This window comes from Vidua chalybeata, chromosome 25, assembly GCF_026979565.1.
Source record: "Vidua chalybeata isolate OUT-0048 chromosome 25, bVidCha1 merged haplotype, whole genome shotgun sequence".
NCBI lineage: Eukaryota > Metazoa > Chordata > Aves > Passeriformes > Viduidae > Vidua > Vidua chalybeata.
This window is the reverse complement of record NC_071554.1, coordinates 3,895,459-3,910,409: the sequence shown is the minus strand read 5'-3', so window position 1 is coordinate 3,910,409 and position 14,951 is coordinate 3,895,459. Positions and strand designations below refer to the sequence as shown.

The window sequence follows — 14,951 nt, the reverse complement described above, 5'->3', positions numbered from 1 at the left end:
CTCCCCAGGGTGGTGTTCACATTTTATACCAAAAACTATGTGTGCTATGTTTAGAATAACGTGCCAATATCTATCATTTATGTTGGACAGTGTGTCTCTACCTTAATCCAATAGAAAAGTGTCACCATCGCACCAAGACATGGAGGGCAAGAAGAAGGAGAAGGAGGTCAGGACACGCCCAAATCCCTCCATCTTGTACCCCTGAACCCCATTCTAAAAAGCGCTAAAAATTCTACTTTTTCACCCTGTGTCAATTCAACTACCACTCTACTCAAACCCTTGTGGCTTGTAATTCCTCATACAGAGTTGGCAGTTTTTTCCACAGGCTGAAATGGAAGCCACAGGTGTTTTTGACTTCCTGCCAAGGTCTCTGAGCCCCCTGCCATGGTCTCGAGACAGCCAGGGCAACCAGAGGGATGTCCTAGATTCCCACAGGGATGGAGGGGCTGTCCCTACAGCCCAGAGCTCATGGGCTGATGAGGCAGATGCGCAGTCAGGCTCGCAGACTCCCTGATAAACTGGGGCACAGTCATTTAGTCACTGCAGTTCACGGGTTTTAATTAAATGGCCTCTAGTTAATTGGACTGGACTCCAGCTGCTCTGGTGATGGATGCTGTTCAGCTGCCAGCACAGGCGTGAGGAACCCTCTGTCTCTGCGGAGCATGGCTGGGCAGTGTCTGGCTGGGAGCAGGCTCCCGGGCCCGGTGCTGCTCAGGGAGGTGCTGGGTGCAGCCAGGTGCTCCTCATGCACACTATGATCTGTGGCTTGTGGTGCACACACATCCCTGCAGCTGGGATCCTCTGTCCCACCGTGTTGCATGCACCAATGCCTCTGTGTCCCCTTGTGCCACCCCTGCCTGTGGCTGTCCAGGATTGTGCCCTTTGTGCTCTGCCCCCAGCACCTGCCCTGCTGCTCCCAGAGAGGACCTTTAGGTTTGTGATCTGTTACTCTTCCAGCCAGGTCTTATGAGCTCCCAGAGAAACCCATCACACCCGAGATAGCTCAGCTACCCTGAATGGCATAAAATTAGCAGGATGGCTTCTGAGGTAGTGTTGGAGACAGAAAAAGATTTAATAAAAGGCAAAATAACAAAGCTCTTGCAGAGAAAAACCCAAGCCAGGGGCAAGAGGTTCTTGCTCCTGCTAAAACTCCCTACAAAAACAATTATTTCCTTTGTTCTTTTCCTTTTCTAGTGAATTACCTTGGTGGGACCTCTTGGCCTCTGTCCAATCAGACAGTCCCAGGTCTGAGGTGAAGTCCAAAAGGTCCTATGAGGTGTCTTTTGTACCAAATTTGGAGAGAAACTTCTGGGCTTTTTGCCTTTTCCTACCTGTTTGTCCCAACACCTGTGCACAGACACTCTTTTGCTTCCAGGTCCACCCTCTGCCCCAAGGAACCTGGTGTACAGCCTGCGGCAGTCATCCCTGGTGCTGGAGTGGAGCGCCCCGGCCGACGTGGGCGGCCGCAGCGACCTGACCTACAGCCTGTGGTGTGGCTGGTGCCCTGCAGTGCCAGTGGGCCGCTGCCAGCAGTGCGGCAGCAGCGTGGGCTTCGTGCCACAGCAGACGGGGCTGGTGGAGCGCACAGTCACCCTGGTGAACCTGCTGCCCCATGTCAACTACACCATCCGCGTGCTGGCCCTCAACGGCGTCTCGGCCGTCAGCCCGCTGGCCGGCCAGCAGTACGCCGAGGTCAACGTGTCCACTGGCCACGCAGGTACGTGGCACGCACGGGCACGGCTCGCTGCTTCACCCCCCTGGTGCTGTTTGGCTCTGGCACGTCAGCTCTGGGGTCTAGGGGTGTGCTTTCTCAGCTCTGGGGTGTGCTTTGTCAGTTCTGGGGTGTAGGGGTGTGCTTTCTCAGCTCTGGGGTGTCGGGGTCTGCTCTGCAGCCGGGATTTTGTTGGCTTTGCTGCTGGGAGGACACAGAGTCTGCGGGTGGTGTGGTCACCATCCTCGGGCTGGGCCGTTCCTGCTCGGTTTGTTCTGGGGGCGCAGGTGTATTTGTCCTGGGTGCTTAGGTGTGGCAGAGGGGCAGATGAATACTGGCCCGTGGCACTCTCAGAGGGTTCCAGTTGGTGCTGTTGGGAGGCAAGGAGTGAACGTGCTGATACCTGAACTTGAAGGGACAAATCTGCCCTGTGATCTGGCTGCAGTTTGAATTTACAAATCATAAAAAAATACCTTTGGTGAAGCAACATTTGCAGCCCATTCATCAAAAATCCCTCCTTAAAACAGATAATTCAAATGTTGGTTATCCTTCAGAAACAAAAAAATTTATTTCCTCTCTTTATCTTGCACTGGTTTGTGACACAGTTCTTACTGTAATTGTCCCCTTCCATTTCCAGTTTGGTATTTCTGTTCCCTCAGGTAAGAGGAAGTGAGTGCCCATGCCTGTGGACAGATCCCTGATGGGAGGGGTTGGCTGAGGAGTCCCTCCTCAACTGTTGTCTGTGCCAAAGGACAGTCAGGTCCCTCCTCTGCTGTTGGCTATGCTGAAGGACAGTCGGCTTTAGCTTGTCGTGTCCTTGTCCATTCCTCTGTGGTTACATTATTAATTTGCATGAAAACCCTTTCCTAAGCCACAGTTAATGGAGACAGATGATCCTCAGGTACCTCTTGGCAGGAAGTGGCCCAACAATTTCATCTGAAGAGATTAAACTTTGATCTTGTTATAAATAATTTTCCCACCGCTTGATCAAATGTTTTTGCACATGTTGTTGCTTTCTCTTCCCTCATACCGTAATCCCTGTGGCTCCATTGGGGGATGCTGTGCTGCAGACTGCTCCTCAGCAGAGGTGTCATTCCTCATTAGGATCTTCGCTGTTCAAGGATGGATTCAGCTCTGGGAAGGTCTTCTGCCTGCCTCCTGAGCTCAGGCCAAGGGGACAGAGAACAGGCTGGGGTGTGGTGAGCTTAGAGAGGTCTGATAACAAGGCATTCCTCCAGCCTGGTGCAGGCAGAGGCACCGGTGCTCTGGAGGTCCCACCTTGCCTGGGCCCCCAGGTCTGAGCTGGGCCAGGTGTGGGTAGTGAGTGCCCCATTCTCTTAGGGAGCAGAGCAGCAAGGCAGTGATGCCAGCCCATGCCTTGGCTGCTAAGAACAGCTTTTCCCCAGGGGAAGGGGGAAATCTCAGCCCCTTACTCCATACCGTGTACTCCTGAGGAAACTGAAATGCACATCAAGAATGTGGATAATTAATCCTGTAATCTGTTCAAAATCAATGTCTCTTGTTGAGCTGTCAAGTCTCCTGATGCAGATGGTAGCTCAGAATTACCCAAGCAGCTGAGGCTCGGAAGTTTCTTGGAACACTGACAGTTTTTATTGCTGAGGGTGTCCCCTCCCGGGCAGTGCCAGGCCAGGGCTGCCCTGTCAGCAGGCACCAGTGCCCTGGTTCCTCTTGCCTTTGCACCGTTGGCAAGGGGTGACAGTGATGGTTAACCCATGCCTATCAGCAAAGAAGGGGAGAAGCTGGGGAGAAGGTTGTCTCCTGGGGGAGTGGCTGCAGAGCTGAGCTTGTCTGTAAGACCCCACTTCGAGGAGAGGACCCTGCGTGGGCAGGACACGGAGCCACAGCTGGCAGTGACAGTGTGGGGAGCTGCTCCTCAGAGCACATGGCTTCTTGGAGTCCTGACTCTGCAGCCCCTTGTCACTAGAGCCCACCACAGAAGTGTTGGATGGGGCCAGAGGTCAGGAGGAAAGAGACTCCAGGGATGCCTGGGCAGTGGTGCCTTCCGTGGTGGCTGTCATGCTGTGGTCTCGGAAGGCGTCTGCAGCAGCAGGGGAGCTCTGTCTGCTGATAAGCAGGTTCAGAGGAAAAATTAAACAAGAAACAAGACCCTATTTAGCTGTCAGGTCCTGCTCCTCTAATCCAGCTCTGAGTGCAGCTCTGTGCTGTCCTTCCCCTCCAGCAGTCACCAGAGGGAATTGTCCATCGTTCCTTGTAATTGTAGTGAAAAGAAGAGATGCAATTTAGTCTGCAGGTGGCAAAATTAATACTGTGTTTTTTCTAATCTGTCCCCAGCATGGGACTAAATAAAAGTGTTTGAGGAGTGAGGGGAGCTGTTTGCCTGCAGGAGTGGAGCTGCATTAGCCATGTAAATGTGCACTCCAGGCCACTGTCATTTGTATTCCTGGCAGGAATACAAGGCTTCTGCCTTAAAGAGCTTTTAAATCTGCTGCTGATTAATAATGCAACCAGTGCCAGAATGTATCCTCCTTCCTGAGGCTGGAGGAGGAGTTTGAGCTGGATTTGGTCCTCCAAAGTAGATTTGCCTGGGTATGCCCAGGGTTGATTCAGTCACTATGGGGCTCCAGGATGAGCTGGCTCTGGGGCCAGTGTCTGAGCTCTTGGGGTCTTTGCCCTGAAAGGGCTGCTTTCTGACTGGTGAGGCGGCTTCTTTGCTTTGGAATGGAGATCTCTGAGGCATATTCAGTGTTGGGATGTTAGTAACTGGTGAGGGAGGGGAGAGGTGGCTCTATCTGGCACGAGCAGGGACATTTGGTGTCCCTCACCGAGTGCAGATGTTGGAGTTGTTCTGGGCAGGGACACGGTGCCACATGTAGTTTTATGCCTGTTCTGCTGCTAAGCTGGTTAATCAACAGGAGAAAACCCACGTACTGAGGAATGGAGTTTAGAAAATCTGGCAGAGTGGTGAATAATTTAATGTTTGCTTTTTCAAATAGAGGCAATGATATGAAAGCTTAAAATACTGATGGGAAACACTTTTTTTTTTTTCACAGTGTGAAATGCTTTATAGCCTGTGTGATTTTCTTTAATGTTTTTTAAACATGTTTGAGGCTGGCACCTGCTTTTCTGTCATGTACCATGGGCTCTGCTCTAAAGCACATCCCAGAGCGAGTAGGATTTTTCCTGATGGCTTTGTTAACAGTCAGGACCACACATTCATGTCTCTCCAGTCCATTTCCAGGATTCAGAGATACAGGAGGGCAGCTGTGTGATATTTTATTGATGAGGATCATACAACACAGTAAGGAGCACTTAGCTTATCTTACAGGAGCAGGACCCAAGGCAAGTGTTAGGGGATAATGTTTGACTCTGTCCCACACCCTGGGATGGGTCACAGCAGAGGGAGTTGTGTGTGGGCCATGGGAGCTGCACAGGAGCCCCTTTGACTCCTCTCACAGGAAGCCAAAGTGACTTGGAATCAAGGAGCAAATCACCATGAATAAAACATGAGGGCTTTTTACTTCAGCCAAGATTAATGAGCTAAGTAATAAATACAAAATTTCACACATACTTAAGTTTACTTTCTAGGGGCTTGTTCCTCTCCACAGGAGTATTCGTGGGACAGAGACAGGTCCAGCAAATGTCCTGATTTGATGGGAAGTAGGACAAGCTGAAACACTCAATGTCCCTGTGCAGCTTTTGCTGTGCCTGAGGGCTGTGAGCTGCTGCCTGCATAGGCTGGAGACCTGTTTGGAGCCAAATCTGGTTAAAATGGGAATATTAGCAAGCGCATCTTGCAGTGGATGAACTAAATGGATGCACACATGTTGGGGAGGGAGTTTGTGCTGATCAGAAATCCACAGGCAGCTCCTGAGGCATAGCCTGCTCTCAGAGCAGAGGTCATACTCCCAGCAGTCCAGCTGCATGGGGTAGATCTGGTGTGAGGTGGTTCAGGAGGCCTTGGAATGTCCCACCAGCCCTCCTGATCAAAGACTGTGTTTTGCCTTTCCCAGACATCCTCAGCAGGGGTTCAGAGGCCAGGACAGGAGGTCACCCTCAGCAGCACTAAGGGTGGAGGGTGCCATTAGGATTTTTGCCAGTTTTCCTTTGGAGTGTTGCAGGCTGCCCATGGATTACAAAGCTGTTGTGTTTTACCATCTTCTCCCATTGGATGGTCACCAGCTCGGAGCCATTCCACTCCTGATTCAGAGAGAGGGGACTGGTGTCTGCAGGAGCCACACACTCTGCAGCTGTTTAAGGGCAGGGTTTTACTGGGGCAGCCCCTCAGTCACTGCCTGTTTCCTCTCTGCATTTTCAGTGCCAACTCCCGTCACTGACATCCGCACAGATAAAGTGGAGCAGAAGAGCATCTCCCTGTCGTGGCAGGAGCCAGGCTTCCTGACTGCCAATGGAACCGAATACGAGGTCAAGTACTTTGAGAAGGTAGGCTCTGGGCACTGCCATGGACTCTGCTTGTGCCCTGCTGGCTCCGTGTCCTTCCCTTGTTCCCCTCAGGGCTGCCCATCCATCTGTGACTCCAGCTAGGCAGGGACTGAGACACCACAGTGGGTTCCTACAACCTGGAGGAGATGGTCTCTGTATTTCCAGCCTGCTTTCTAGGAGAGTGTTGGACCTTGTGGTCTGCACTGGTTTAGGACTGAGAGGCACAAACTTGTGACTGTGGGTGGCTCTTCTACGTGGGAGGGGAGCCAGCAAATATTTTTATGACAGTTTCTTGGTTTTAAAAATTGCTGCTGTTTGACAGGTGCAGTAGGTTGGGAATTTTAGGAGAAATACCAGTGGGCAGAGCAGGAGCAAGGCTCTAAATCAAAATGAATGCAGTTTATGACACAGTTCTGCAAATTACCTTATCTGCGTGTGCTCAGGCTCGTTATGGAGCTGACGGTGTGTCAGGCATACTGTGCAGGTGGCATGTCAGCATTCTGTATTTAGAAACAAGCTACTGTGAAGCTGATTCATATTAATGTGATTTTCAGCATCTGATAGATTTCAGAGGAGGGATCTGTGGAGGAGGGCAAATGCTGGAGCCCGAGACATTAATTCCTGTGCAAATGGGCTGCAGCAACATGATACTTGGGGTATGAAATGAGGATCCTTCCTCCTTGAGTAGAGAATTTAAATTCAGTTTAGCAGTTATTCACTGAAATGAGGCTCTTGATGCTGATATGGATATCAACTTAGTTCCTAATCTTTGCTTTTAAAGCTTTTGTTTTTACTGTGAAGATTCAAAGGGGAAAACATACCAAATGGAAACACATTTGGTAGTGATGTGAACAGTGCAGCGAGTGGCTGCTGTTTGTGCCCATGCCAGACTGTGGGGCTGGGACACTGCCCATGCTGAACTGTGGGGATGGGACACTGCCCATGCTGAACTGTGGGGCTGGGACACTGCCTGTGCTGAACAATGGGGCTGGGACACTGCCTGTGCTGAGCTGTGGGGCTGGGACACTGCCTGTGCCAGACTGTGGGGATGGGACACTGCCTGTGCCAGACTGTGGGGATGGGACACTGCCTGTGCTGAGCTGTGGGGCTGGGACACTGCCTGTGCCAGACTGTGGGGATGGGACACTGCCTGTGCTGAGCTGTGGGGCTGGGACACTGCCTGTGCCAGACTGTGGGGATGGGACACTGCCTGTGCTGAGCTGTGGGGCTGCGACACTACCTGTGCCAGACTGTGGGGCTGGGACACTGCCCATGCTGGGCAATGGGGCTGGGACACTACCTGTGGGGCTGGGACACTGCCTGTGCCAGACTGTGGGGATGGGACACTGCCTGTGCTGAGCTGTGGGGCTGCGACACTACCTGTGCCAGATTGTGGGGCTGGGACACTGCCCATGCTGGGCAATGGGGCTGGGACACTACCTGTGGGGCTGGGACACTGCCTGTGCCAGACTGTGGGGATGGAACACTGCCTGTGCTGAGCTGTGGGGCTGGGGTGCCCCTCGGGGCTCCACCTGCCATTTACCAATCCACACAGTTTTGCTGCAGTACTCGAGCAGCTGCAGCAGGGGAGCAGGAAGGGCTGGCTGGTGCCCTAGCTGAGCCTGGCACAGGGGGAAGTTGCCATGAGGGGTGGCACAGCTGCTCCCCACCACCCCATCTTCTGCCTTCGTGTCTTCATAGCACCATCTACCTCCATCTGCTCTTTCCTGTGACCTTCCCATATAATTTCTGTTGATCAGCCATCCAGTGAATGTATTGTTTCTTTTGGAGGCTGGCTCTTTGGACAGACTGTCCTGATGGGGCCCAGAGCTGAGGATACGACTGTGCCATGCTGGCTCTGTGGCGCAGCTGTCAGTCCAGCTCCATCTCAGGTATCTCATTATTTCACAGGATCAGAGAGATCAAAGTTACTCAACTGTGAAAACCACATCCACGGCCGTGACGGTCAATAATCTGAAGCCTGGCACCCTCTACATTTTCCAAATCCGAGCATCTTCCTCTCCAGACTATGGGAACCACAACCCTGGCATTGAAGTGGAGACATTGGCAGAGTGTAAGTGCAGCAGAGCCTGTGTCCCTGCCAGGGCTCTGAGCTGAGCCCTGGGAATGCTGTGCTCGCAGCTCCTGCCCCAGCTGCTCCTGGTTTCATGGAGCAGCACCTGTTTCTCTGGTTCTGCTTCTCCAGGTCTAAGGGCCACTGCTGTCCAGGAATTTGCTTGTCCTTGCATTTTTCTATCAGATTTTGATGAGGTTGGTCCTGCTGCCCTGCCTGTCCTGGGGGAGCCTGTCCTGTCTCTTCTCAGTGAAGAGTCAGTGAGGGCAGTTGCTCTCTGGCTCCTTTTTCATGAAGAGGCTGGGACAGTCTCTGCTTTTTGGCTGGAATTGCCCAAAAACATACTTAGCTCATGACAGCTCCCGCCTCCCGCTGCTGTCCTGGCTCAGGAGGCACTTGGCTTACCTACTCCTTGGCTGGCTCAGGACAGCCAGCAACAGTGTTATCTGTTGAGACTTCTCCTTTTATATTCCCATTCATAACTGTGGTCCAAAAGCATCTTATTTCACTAAAAGAGGGCTGGAGGGATGTTGGGCTTTGGCACAATCCCCCACGCTGGCTGGAAGAGCAAGGCTGAGCTGGCTGGCTCAGAACAGCTCCCACAGATTGTGTTTAACAGGGCTTTAAATTGCCTTCATTTGCCACGCAGAAGACATTTCAGAATTAATTGAAGCCAATAAAAATTTTATAGAGAATGTAGCTATCTAATATCCCTGTTTGCAAAAACAGGAGGAAAAGGGATTAATGTGATGAAAGAAAACTATTTGTAAGGCCATAAATTTTGATAGGTTCCTCTGATAAACAGGATTCTTCCTCAGCTCTGATTACCAAAACCAGGAGCAATGCTGGGTTGCTCTGTCTGTGCTGCCTGCAGCACTGCCCAGCATGTTGGACTGATCCCACCAGCCTGGGTTCTTAAAGCTGAACCAGAGCATGAATTGTTGTGAGGATGGTGAAAAGCAGCCAAACTCCCACAACTCTTCTGGAGGACACAGGCTGGCTACGGGAGCAGTCACCAAGGCAGCTCCTCTCATCAAACCTGCCCCAGAGCACGTTGATGAGTGGCTGTGCTTCCCTCCTGCAGTGACAGTGGCCTCCAGTGAGCAGAAGCCCGTCCTCATCATCGCGGTGGTGGCCATCGTGGGGCTGACGGTGCTGGTGTCCGTGCTGGTCGGCGTGATGGTCTGGAGGAGGTGAGCAGGGCCAGGCATGGTCCAGGGGGTGTTGACCTGGGGTAAGGGGCTCCTGCCCAGGTGCTGGTGTGCATCTTCATTCTCTTTGCAGGCAGTGTGAGTACAGCAAAGCCAGCCAGGATGGGGATGAGGAGCTATACTTCCACTGTAAGTGGCACGCAGCTGTCACAGCCGGGTATAATTGTGGGGATCCCTGTATTTATCACTGTTAATAACCCAGCAAAGCAGCCCTGAGCCCTCACTTTTGAAGTGCTGTCATGTTGTGTTATCCCAGAGCAGGGGCCAGCACAGCAAGGCTCTCTGAGGACTGTGGGCTTGACAGCTCCATGTGCCAATGTCTATCCCTGCTGCATGTGGGTCACTGCGTGCCAGAGGAAATGGGGATACTTGCAGCTTACATGGGGTGTATAAATTATTGTCAACTTCTCATGAACACGAGCAAACAGCCTTGTTTTCTGGCGCTACTCTGGATTATTGAGCAGCAATCATTTTACAGACAACAGTTGTCAGAGGGAATTCAGATGTCAGGACTGATGAGTTTATTTGATTCCTGGCACAAGCCCATGGAGTGCACACATGCTTTTCTGTTCCCCAAAGCACCTCAGAAGTAGAAGAGCCTGCCTTGACCATTTCACTTGTCTTTGGAGGGTGGGAGCTTCACTGGAGCAAAGGGGCTGCTCTCCTTTACCCAGGGGTTGTGGCAGTGGAGCAGAGCAGTTGGATTCACTCAATCATAAAAAAAAATGTCTTAGAAACCTTAGAAATGAGTCTTTTGCTTTGCTTATACAAAGGTGGCATGTTGGTTCTGCCCACAGACCAGGAGATGGATGAGCTGGGATAGTGTTTCCCAGGATGGGTGGGTGGAAGTTCTGCCGAGCCCCTCTCACCTGCCCTTTCTGCCTTTCCTGCAGTTAAAATACCAACCAGGAGGACATACATTGACCCCAGCACCTGCGAAGACCCCATGCAGGCTGTGCACCTCTTTGCCAAGGAACTGGACAATGCCAGCATCAAAATTGAGAGGATTATCAGGACAGGCAAGTTCCACGGGGTGGTGGCCGTGCCGTGGGCTGTGACGGTTGTTCCCCTTTCCCAGGGCCAGGGCAGTGCCATGACATTGCTGCAGTCCTGGGGGTGCCCACCTGGAGCAGACGATGGGAACGGGGCTGCTGAGGATTTTATCCAGAAGTTTCGTTCCACATTCCTGGTGTTTTCCTGAGGCACTGAGCACAGCCAAGCAAACGCCACGCAAGCATCAGCATCAGCAATTATCTGCATCTGGGCAGTTTGACAGCAGCATGAAAACTATTTATAAATACGTGAACCTAATGATTTATCGATTTTCATCAACTTCACTGCCTAAAACTTAAAAGCAAATTAAAATCCCCTGACTGGACCCTAGAGCCTTAATGGCTACTGTGTGCCAGAATGTGGGAAAGGTGATCATTCTTTGTCATTTGTTTTCCTAAAGATAAATTCAGCTGTAGCAGCAGCAGAGGTGGAGGAAGGGAGGAGGAAGGGAGGAGGAAGGGCTTTGCCTGCAGCTGAAGGACAGTGTTGAAGGGGAGAGGACACTGAAGAGGGGACGAGGTTGCTTCTGAACTGCAGTGTGGAGCAGCTCAGAGGAGCCCCATGTACCTTTCATGAGCCAAACTGGTGTTTGAAAAATCAAGAAAGAAATTAGTAAGGAAGACATTTAAATCTAAGGAATTTGGGAGTGTGTTTGTCTTACTGCTGACCCAACAATAACCTGATTTCCAAATCAATAAAGCTGCTCATAGCTACAGGCTTTTTGCTGTAAAGGCAATATTGTTTTTTTTATGTTGGGAATTCCACAGCTCCTGTTGTGGAGCGCTTGGCTGTGCAGGGGGATGTTCTTCCTCAAGGATTGCAGGAACCCTCCCTCACAGCCCTGCTGTGTCCAGCTCTGTAGGAAGCAGACCAGGAGGCAGAACCATCCAGGCCCAGAGCATGACTTCGGTGACAGGGGTCACTCCTCCTCTCGTGGGCTAAAACACAATACGCACTGAAGCAGAGCATGGAGAGAACAGCTGAGAGGCTCTGGAGATGGCTGAGGGTCAGCAGGGGAGTGGCACGGTGCTCAGGATGGCCTGGTGTGAGCTGCTGCGCCTGGCTCTTGGCGGCCACAGGATGGAGGTTGGCCGGCTCACTGTCTGGCTGGTGGCCGCAGGGCAGACACACGAGCCACGGCCCCCGAGTCTCTGCCAAGACTGTCGTGGGTGGCGGTGATTGCTGCAGCAGAGGCACAGAGCATGAGGCAACTGAGGAAGAGGAATAAGGGAAGGACACTTGTCTGAATCTCCAAATATTTAATGTTGAAGTCGGGGCAGAGCAAGTGACAAATCTGAACATGAAGGGGCAACTCCGAAAGGGTGGGGGAACATGGGGAAGACACAACCTTTGACCAGCAGGAGGGCATTAGGGGAGGGGTGCAGGGTAAGGGCTCCCCAATAGAAGCTAGCATGGGGAGGGAGCAAACCTTACAATCCAATTCTGCTTCGAGGAAGGGATGAAAGACAGGGAACACTCCAGAAGCAAAGGAGTGTGCTATGTTTGACAGACAGGGGTGAGACAAGGGAACAAGGGAGGTATACAGGTGGATTGACATGTGGATTTACATACATTTTGGTGGGGAAAACCTGTGGCAAACAACTCAGGACTGAACCATTAGGGAAGCCAAATGGGGTACACAAACTGAACCATTACAGACTTATAACAAAGAATATCAAAACATACTACAGAGGAACAAAGTGTAAAATAACAGACTACCACAAGTGGCAGCAGTCCTGCCATGGATCTCTTTAACCCATTTCTCTGCTGTGCAGGAGAGTTTGGGGAGATGTGCCGGGGGTGCCTGAAGCTGCCCAGCAAGCGCGAGCTGCCCGTGGCCATCCAGACGCTGCGGGCAGGCTGCTCCGAGAAGCAGCAGCGCTCCTTCCTGGCCGAGGCCTGCACCATGGGCCAGTTTGACCACTCCAATGTCATCCGCCTGGAGGGGGTCATCACCAGAGGTACGTGGGTCCCACGAGGCTCCTATGCAGGAATGGGCTTAAACTGCTGCATTGGAGAGGTAACCTGGTGTGGCAGGCACATTCTTCTCTCTCTCAGGTTTTTTTCATAGAGGAACACAGAGAGAAGAAAGAGAAAACAATTTCTATTTCTGCTCCTTGTTTTTCTCATGTGGAAGGTGTTTGGAGAATTGTTTACCTGGGGTGATTGCTTGGTTGGATTCTGGTGAGGATTGTTTGAGCCTGATAGCAAATCCAATCCACCTGTGGCTGGACTCTCGCGAGAGGGTCACGAGTTGTGAGTAGTTAGAAAAAGTAGGTATGTAGTTTTAGTATAGCCTTTAAATAGTATATTAATGTATTATAGTATAGTTATAATAAAGAAACTATTCAGCCTTCTGAACTGGAGTCAGACATCATCATTTCTTCCCACTGGGTTCACCTGCATTCACAATAACCTGGTGCTAGAGGTCCAGTTGGCTACCTGGAGAGCAGCTGTTCCCACGTGGGTTTGCAGTCTGGTGATTAATGAAAAGCTTCCAGCTAGATCAATAAATGCAGGTAGTGGGACTCGCTTAGCAGCCAAGCACGTGTGCTCTTAACAAAAGTCAACTGAAGCAAGATTCTGTCAGTAAATCAGATGAAACTGACTGCTGCAACTCTCTCCCATGAGAGTGTGTGCAGAACCAGGCTATGGATGTGATAGTTAATGGATACTTGTCTAAATCCAAAGAAACCAGAGCATGTGAGCTGATTCTAACTAGGCTTTTTATTAGGAAAGGAAGTATTCTGGCTGAGATGGTTGCTTTTGCTTTCACTGGGCTGTGCTGTCCTTTGTGATGTACTTCAGAGTCCTGATAAAAGGAGCTTCTGATCCTGGAATCCATTCCTAGCTGGGAATGACAGGGAAGCCTTGGGCCTAGTGCTCATTATAACCTGGCTGAGATAACATCCTTATCTCCCCCAAAAGCCAGACAGTGCAGGGGTTGGCACCTGGATTTGTAACCCCTGCAGACTCTGATTGATGGCAGCACTGACACTGACACAGCTGCTTGTCTGTCTGTGCAGGGAGCACCATGATGATAGTGATGGAGTACATGGGGAATGGCCTGTTGGACTCCTTTCTCAGAGTGAGTACTGGGGTGTCTGCCCAGCTTGGACTCTCCTGGCCATGTTCCCATGGCTGCCCTTTGGCTTCTCCTCTTCTGCTTTCACAGAAACACGAGGGGCAGTTCACAGGCACGCAGCTCATCTGCATGCTGCAGGGCATCGCCTCTGGCATGGCGTACTTGGCAGAGATGGGCTACATACACAAAAGCCTTGCTGCCCACAAGGTCCTTGTGAGCAGCAGCCTAGCATGCAAGATCACGGGGTTCAGACGGCCACAGGAAGACAAGATGGAAACCATCTTCTCCACCATGGTGAGCTGCATTTCCACATTCTGTTGTCAACACTTTTCCTAGGCTCCCATTTCCTTCTTCAAGTATGAACAGGGACTCTGCACCTTGGACTTCTTTCTCAGGTAGAAATTCAATGTGTTTGGTCAGGGACTGGCATAGCAGGGCCTGGCACCATGCCTGCTCCAGCCACAACCCCGCTGCACAAATCAGGGCAGATGGACTTGTGTTTGTACAACTGTGAGGTGGTTTCCCTTCAATATTAGTGTACAAAATGCCATCAGCTCTTCCTGAGGACATTCTCCTCTCCCATTAATATTTCAGGACTTACACTGTAGCATTCAGTTGCAGTGACATTTTAAACAAATTGAGGAAAAAGTTTTCTCTTAGTACTAAATGTGCTCATGGCACACGGGTTTGCTCGGTGTCCACCCTGTGATGCCAGGCAGGGCACGATGTACGGTGAATGGCTACCCAGGAACTGCCAGCACTGGCCACACCCTTCTGAACAAGTAAATCATTCCTGCCCTTCTGCCTGTGCAGCGTGGGAAGAGTCTGGTGCTGTGGTCAGCCCCTGAGGCCGTCCAGTATCACCACTTCAGTCCTGCCAGCGACGTGTGGAGCTTCGGGATCGTCATGTGGGAAGTCATGTCCTACGGCGAGAGACCCTACTGGGACATGTCCCACCAGGATGTGAGTGCCCTGCAGCTGCACGAAGCACGATGGTGCGGCCATTGCTGAAGGAGTGGCTGTGCCACTTCATGAAGGAGTGGTGTGAGGAGGGAGGCTTGCCCCAGGGTTTGCCCCAGGGTTTGTCTCTGGTTTGCATGTCAGCACCTGACCCCAGCCCCTCATGTCCTGCAGGTGATGAAGGCTGTGGAGGATGGGTTCCGCCTGCCCGCCCCGGCCAACTGCCAGCCACCCCTCCACCAGCTGATGCTCAACTGCTGGCAGAAGGACCGCAGCCAGCGGCCCAAGTTCTCGCAGATCCACAACGCCTTGAGCAAGTTGGTGCAGAGCCTGGAGCCCCCAGAGTGCCCCAGCTCTGTGTGCCCCAGGTGTGCACCCTCTTGCCACACCTGCCCATCCCCCCTCTGCCCTGCTGTGCCCCACTCCCTCTTCACC

At 51.8% G+C, this 14,951-nt stretch overlaps 1 protein-coding gene across 1 annotated transcript in view; it reads left to right on the top strand.

The window, feature by feature from the left end:
- EPHA10 (EPH receptor A10) overlaps positions 1–14,951 on the top strand; it is a 28,648-nt gene that overhangs the window by 10,495 nt on the left and 3,202 nt on the right. The window contains exons 5-15 of the mRNA XM_053964529.1: positions 1,376–1,717; positions 6,009–6,133; positions 8,045–8,207; positions 9,292–9,400; positions 9,492–9,547; positions 10,312–10,437; positions 12,247–12,432; positions 13,498–13,559; positions 13,647–13,850; positions 14,370–14,519; positions 14,691–14,884. Of these exons, the coding sequence (XP_053820504.1) occupies positions 1,376–1,717; positions 6,009–6,133; positions 8,045–8,207; positions 9,292–9,400; positions 9,492–9,547; positions 10,312–10,437; positions 12,247–12,432; positions 13,498–13,559; positions 13,647–13,850; positions 14,370–14,519; positions 14,691–14,884 (1,717 nt within the window). The remainder of the gene's footprint in view (positions 1–1,375; positions 1,718–6,008; positions 6,134–8,044; positions 8,208–9,291; positions 9,401–9,491; positions 9,548–10,311; positions 10,438–12,246; positions 12,433–13,497; positions 13,560–13,646; positions 13,851–14,369; positions 14,520–14,690; positions 14,885–14,951) is intronic.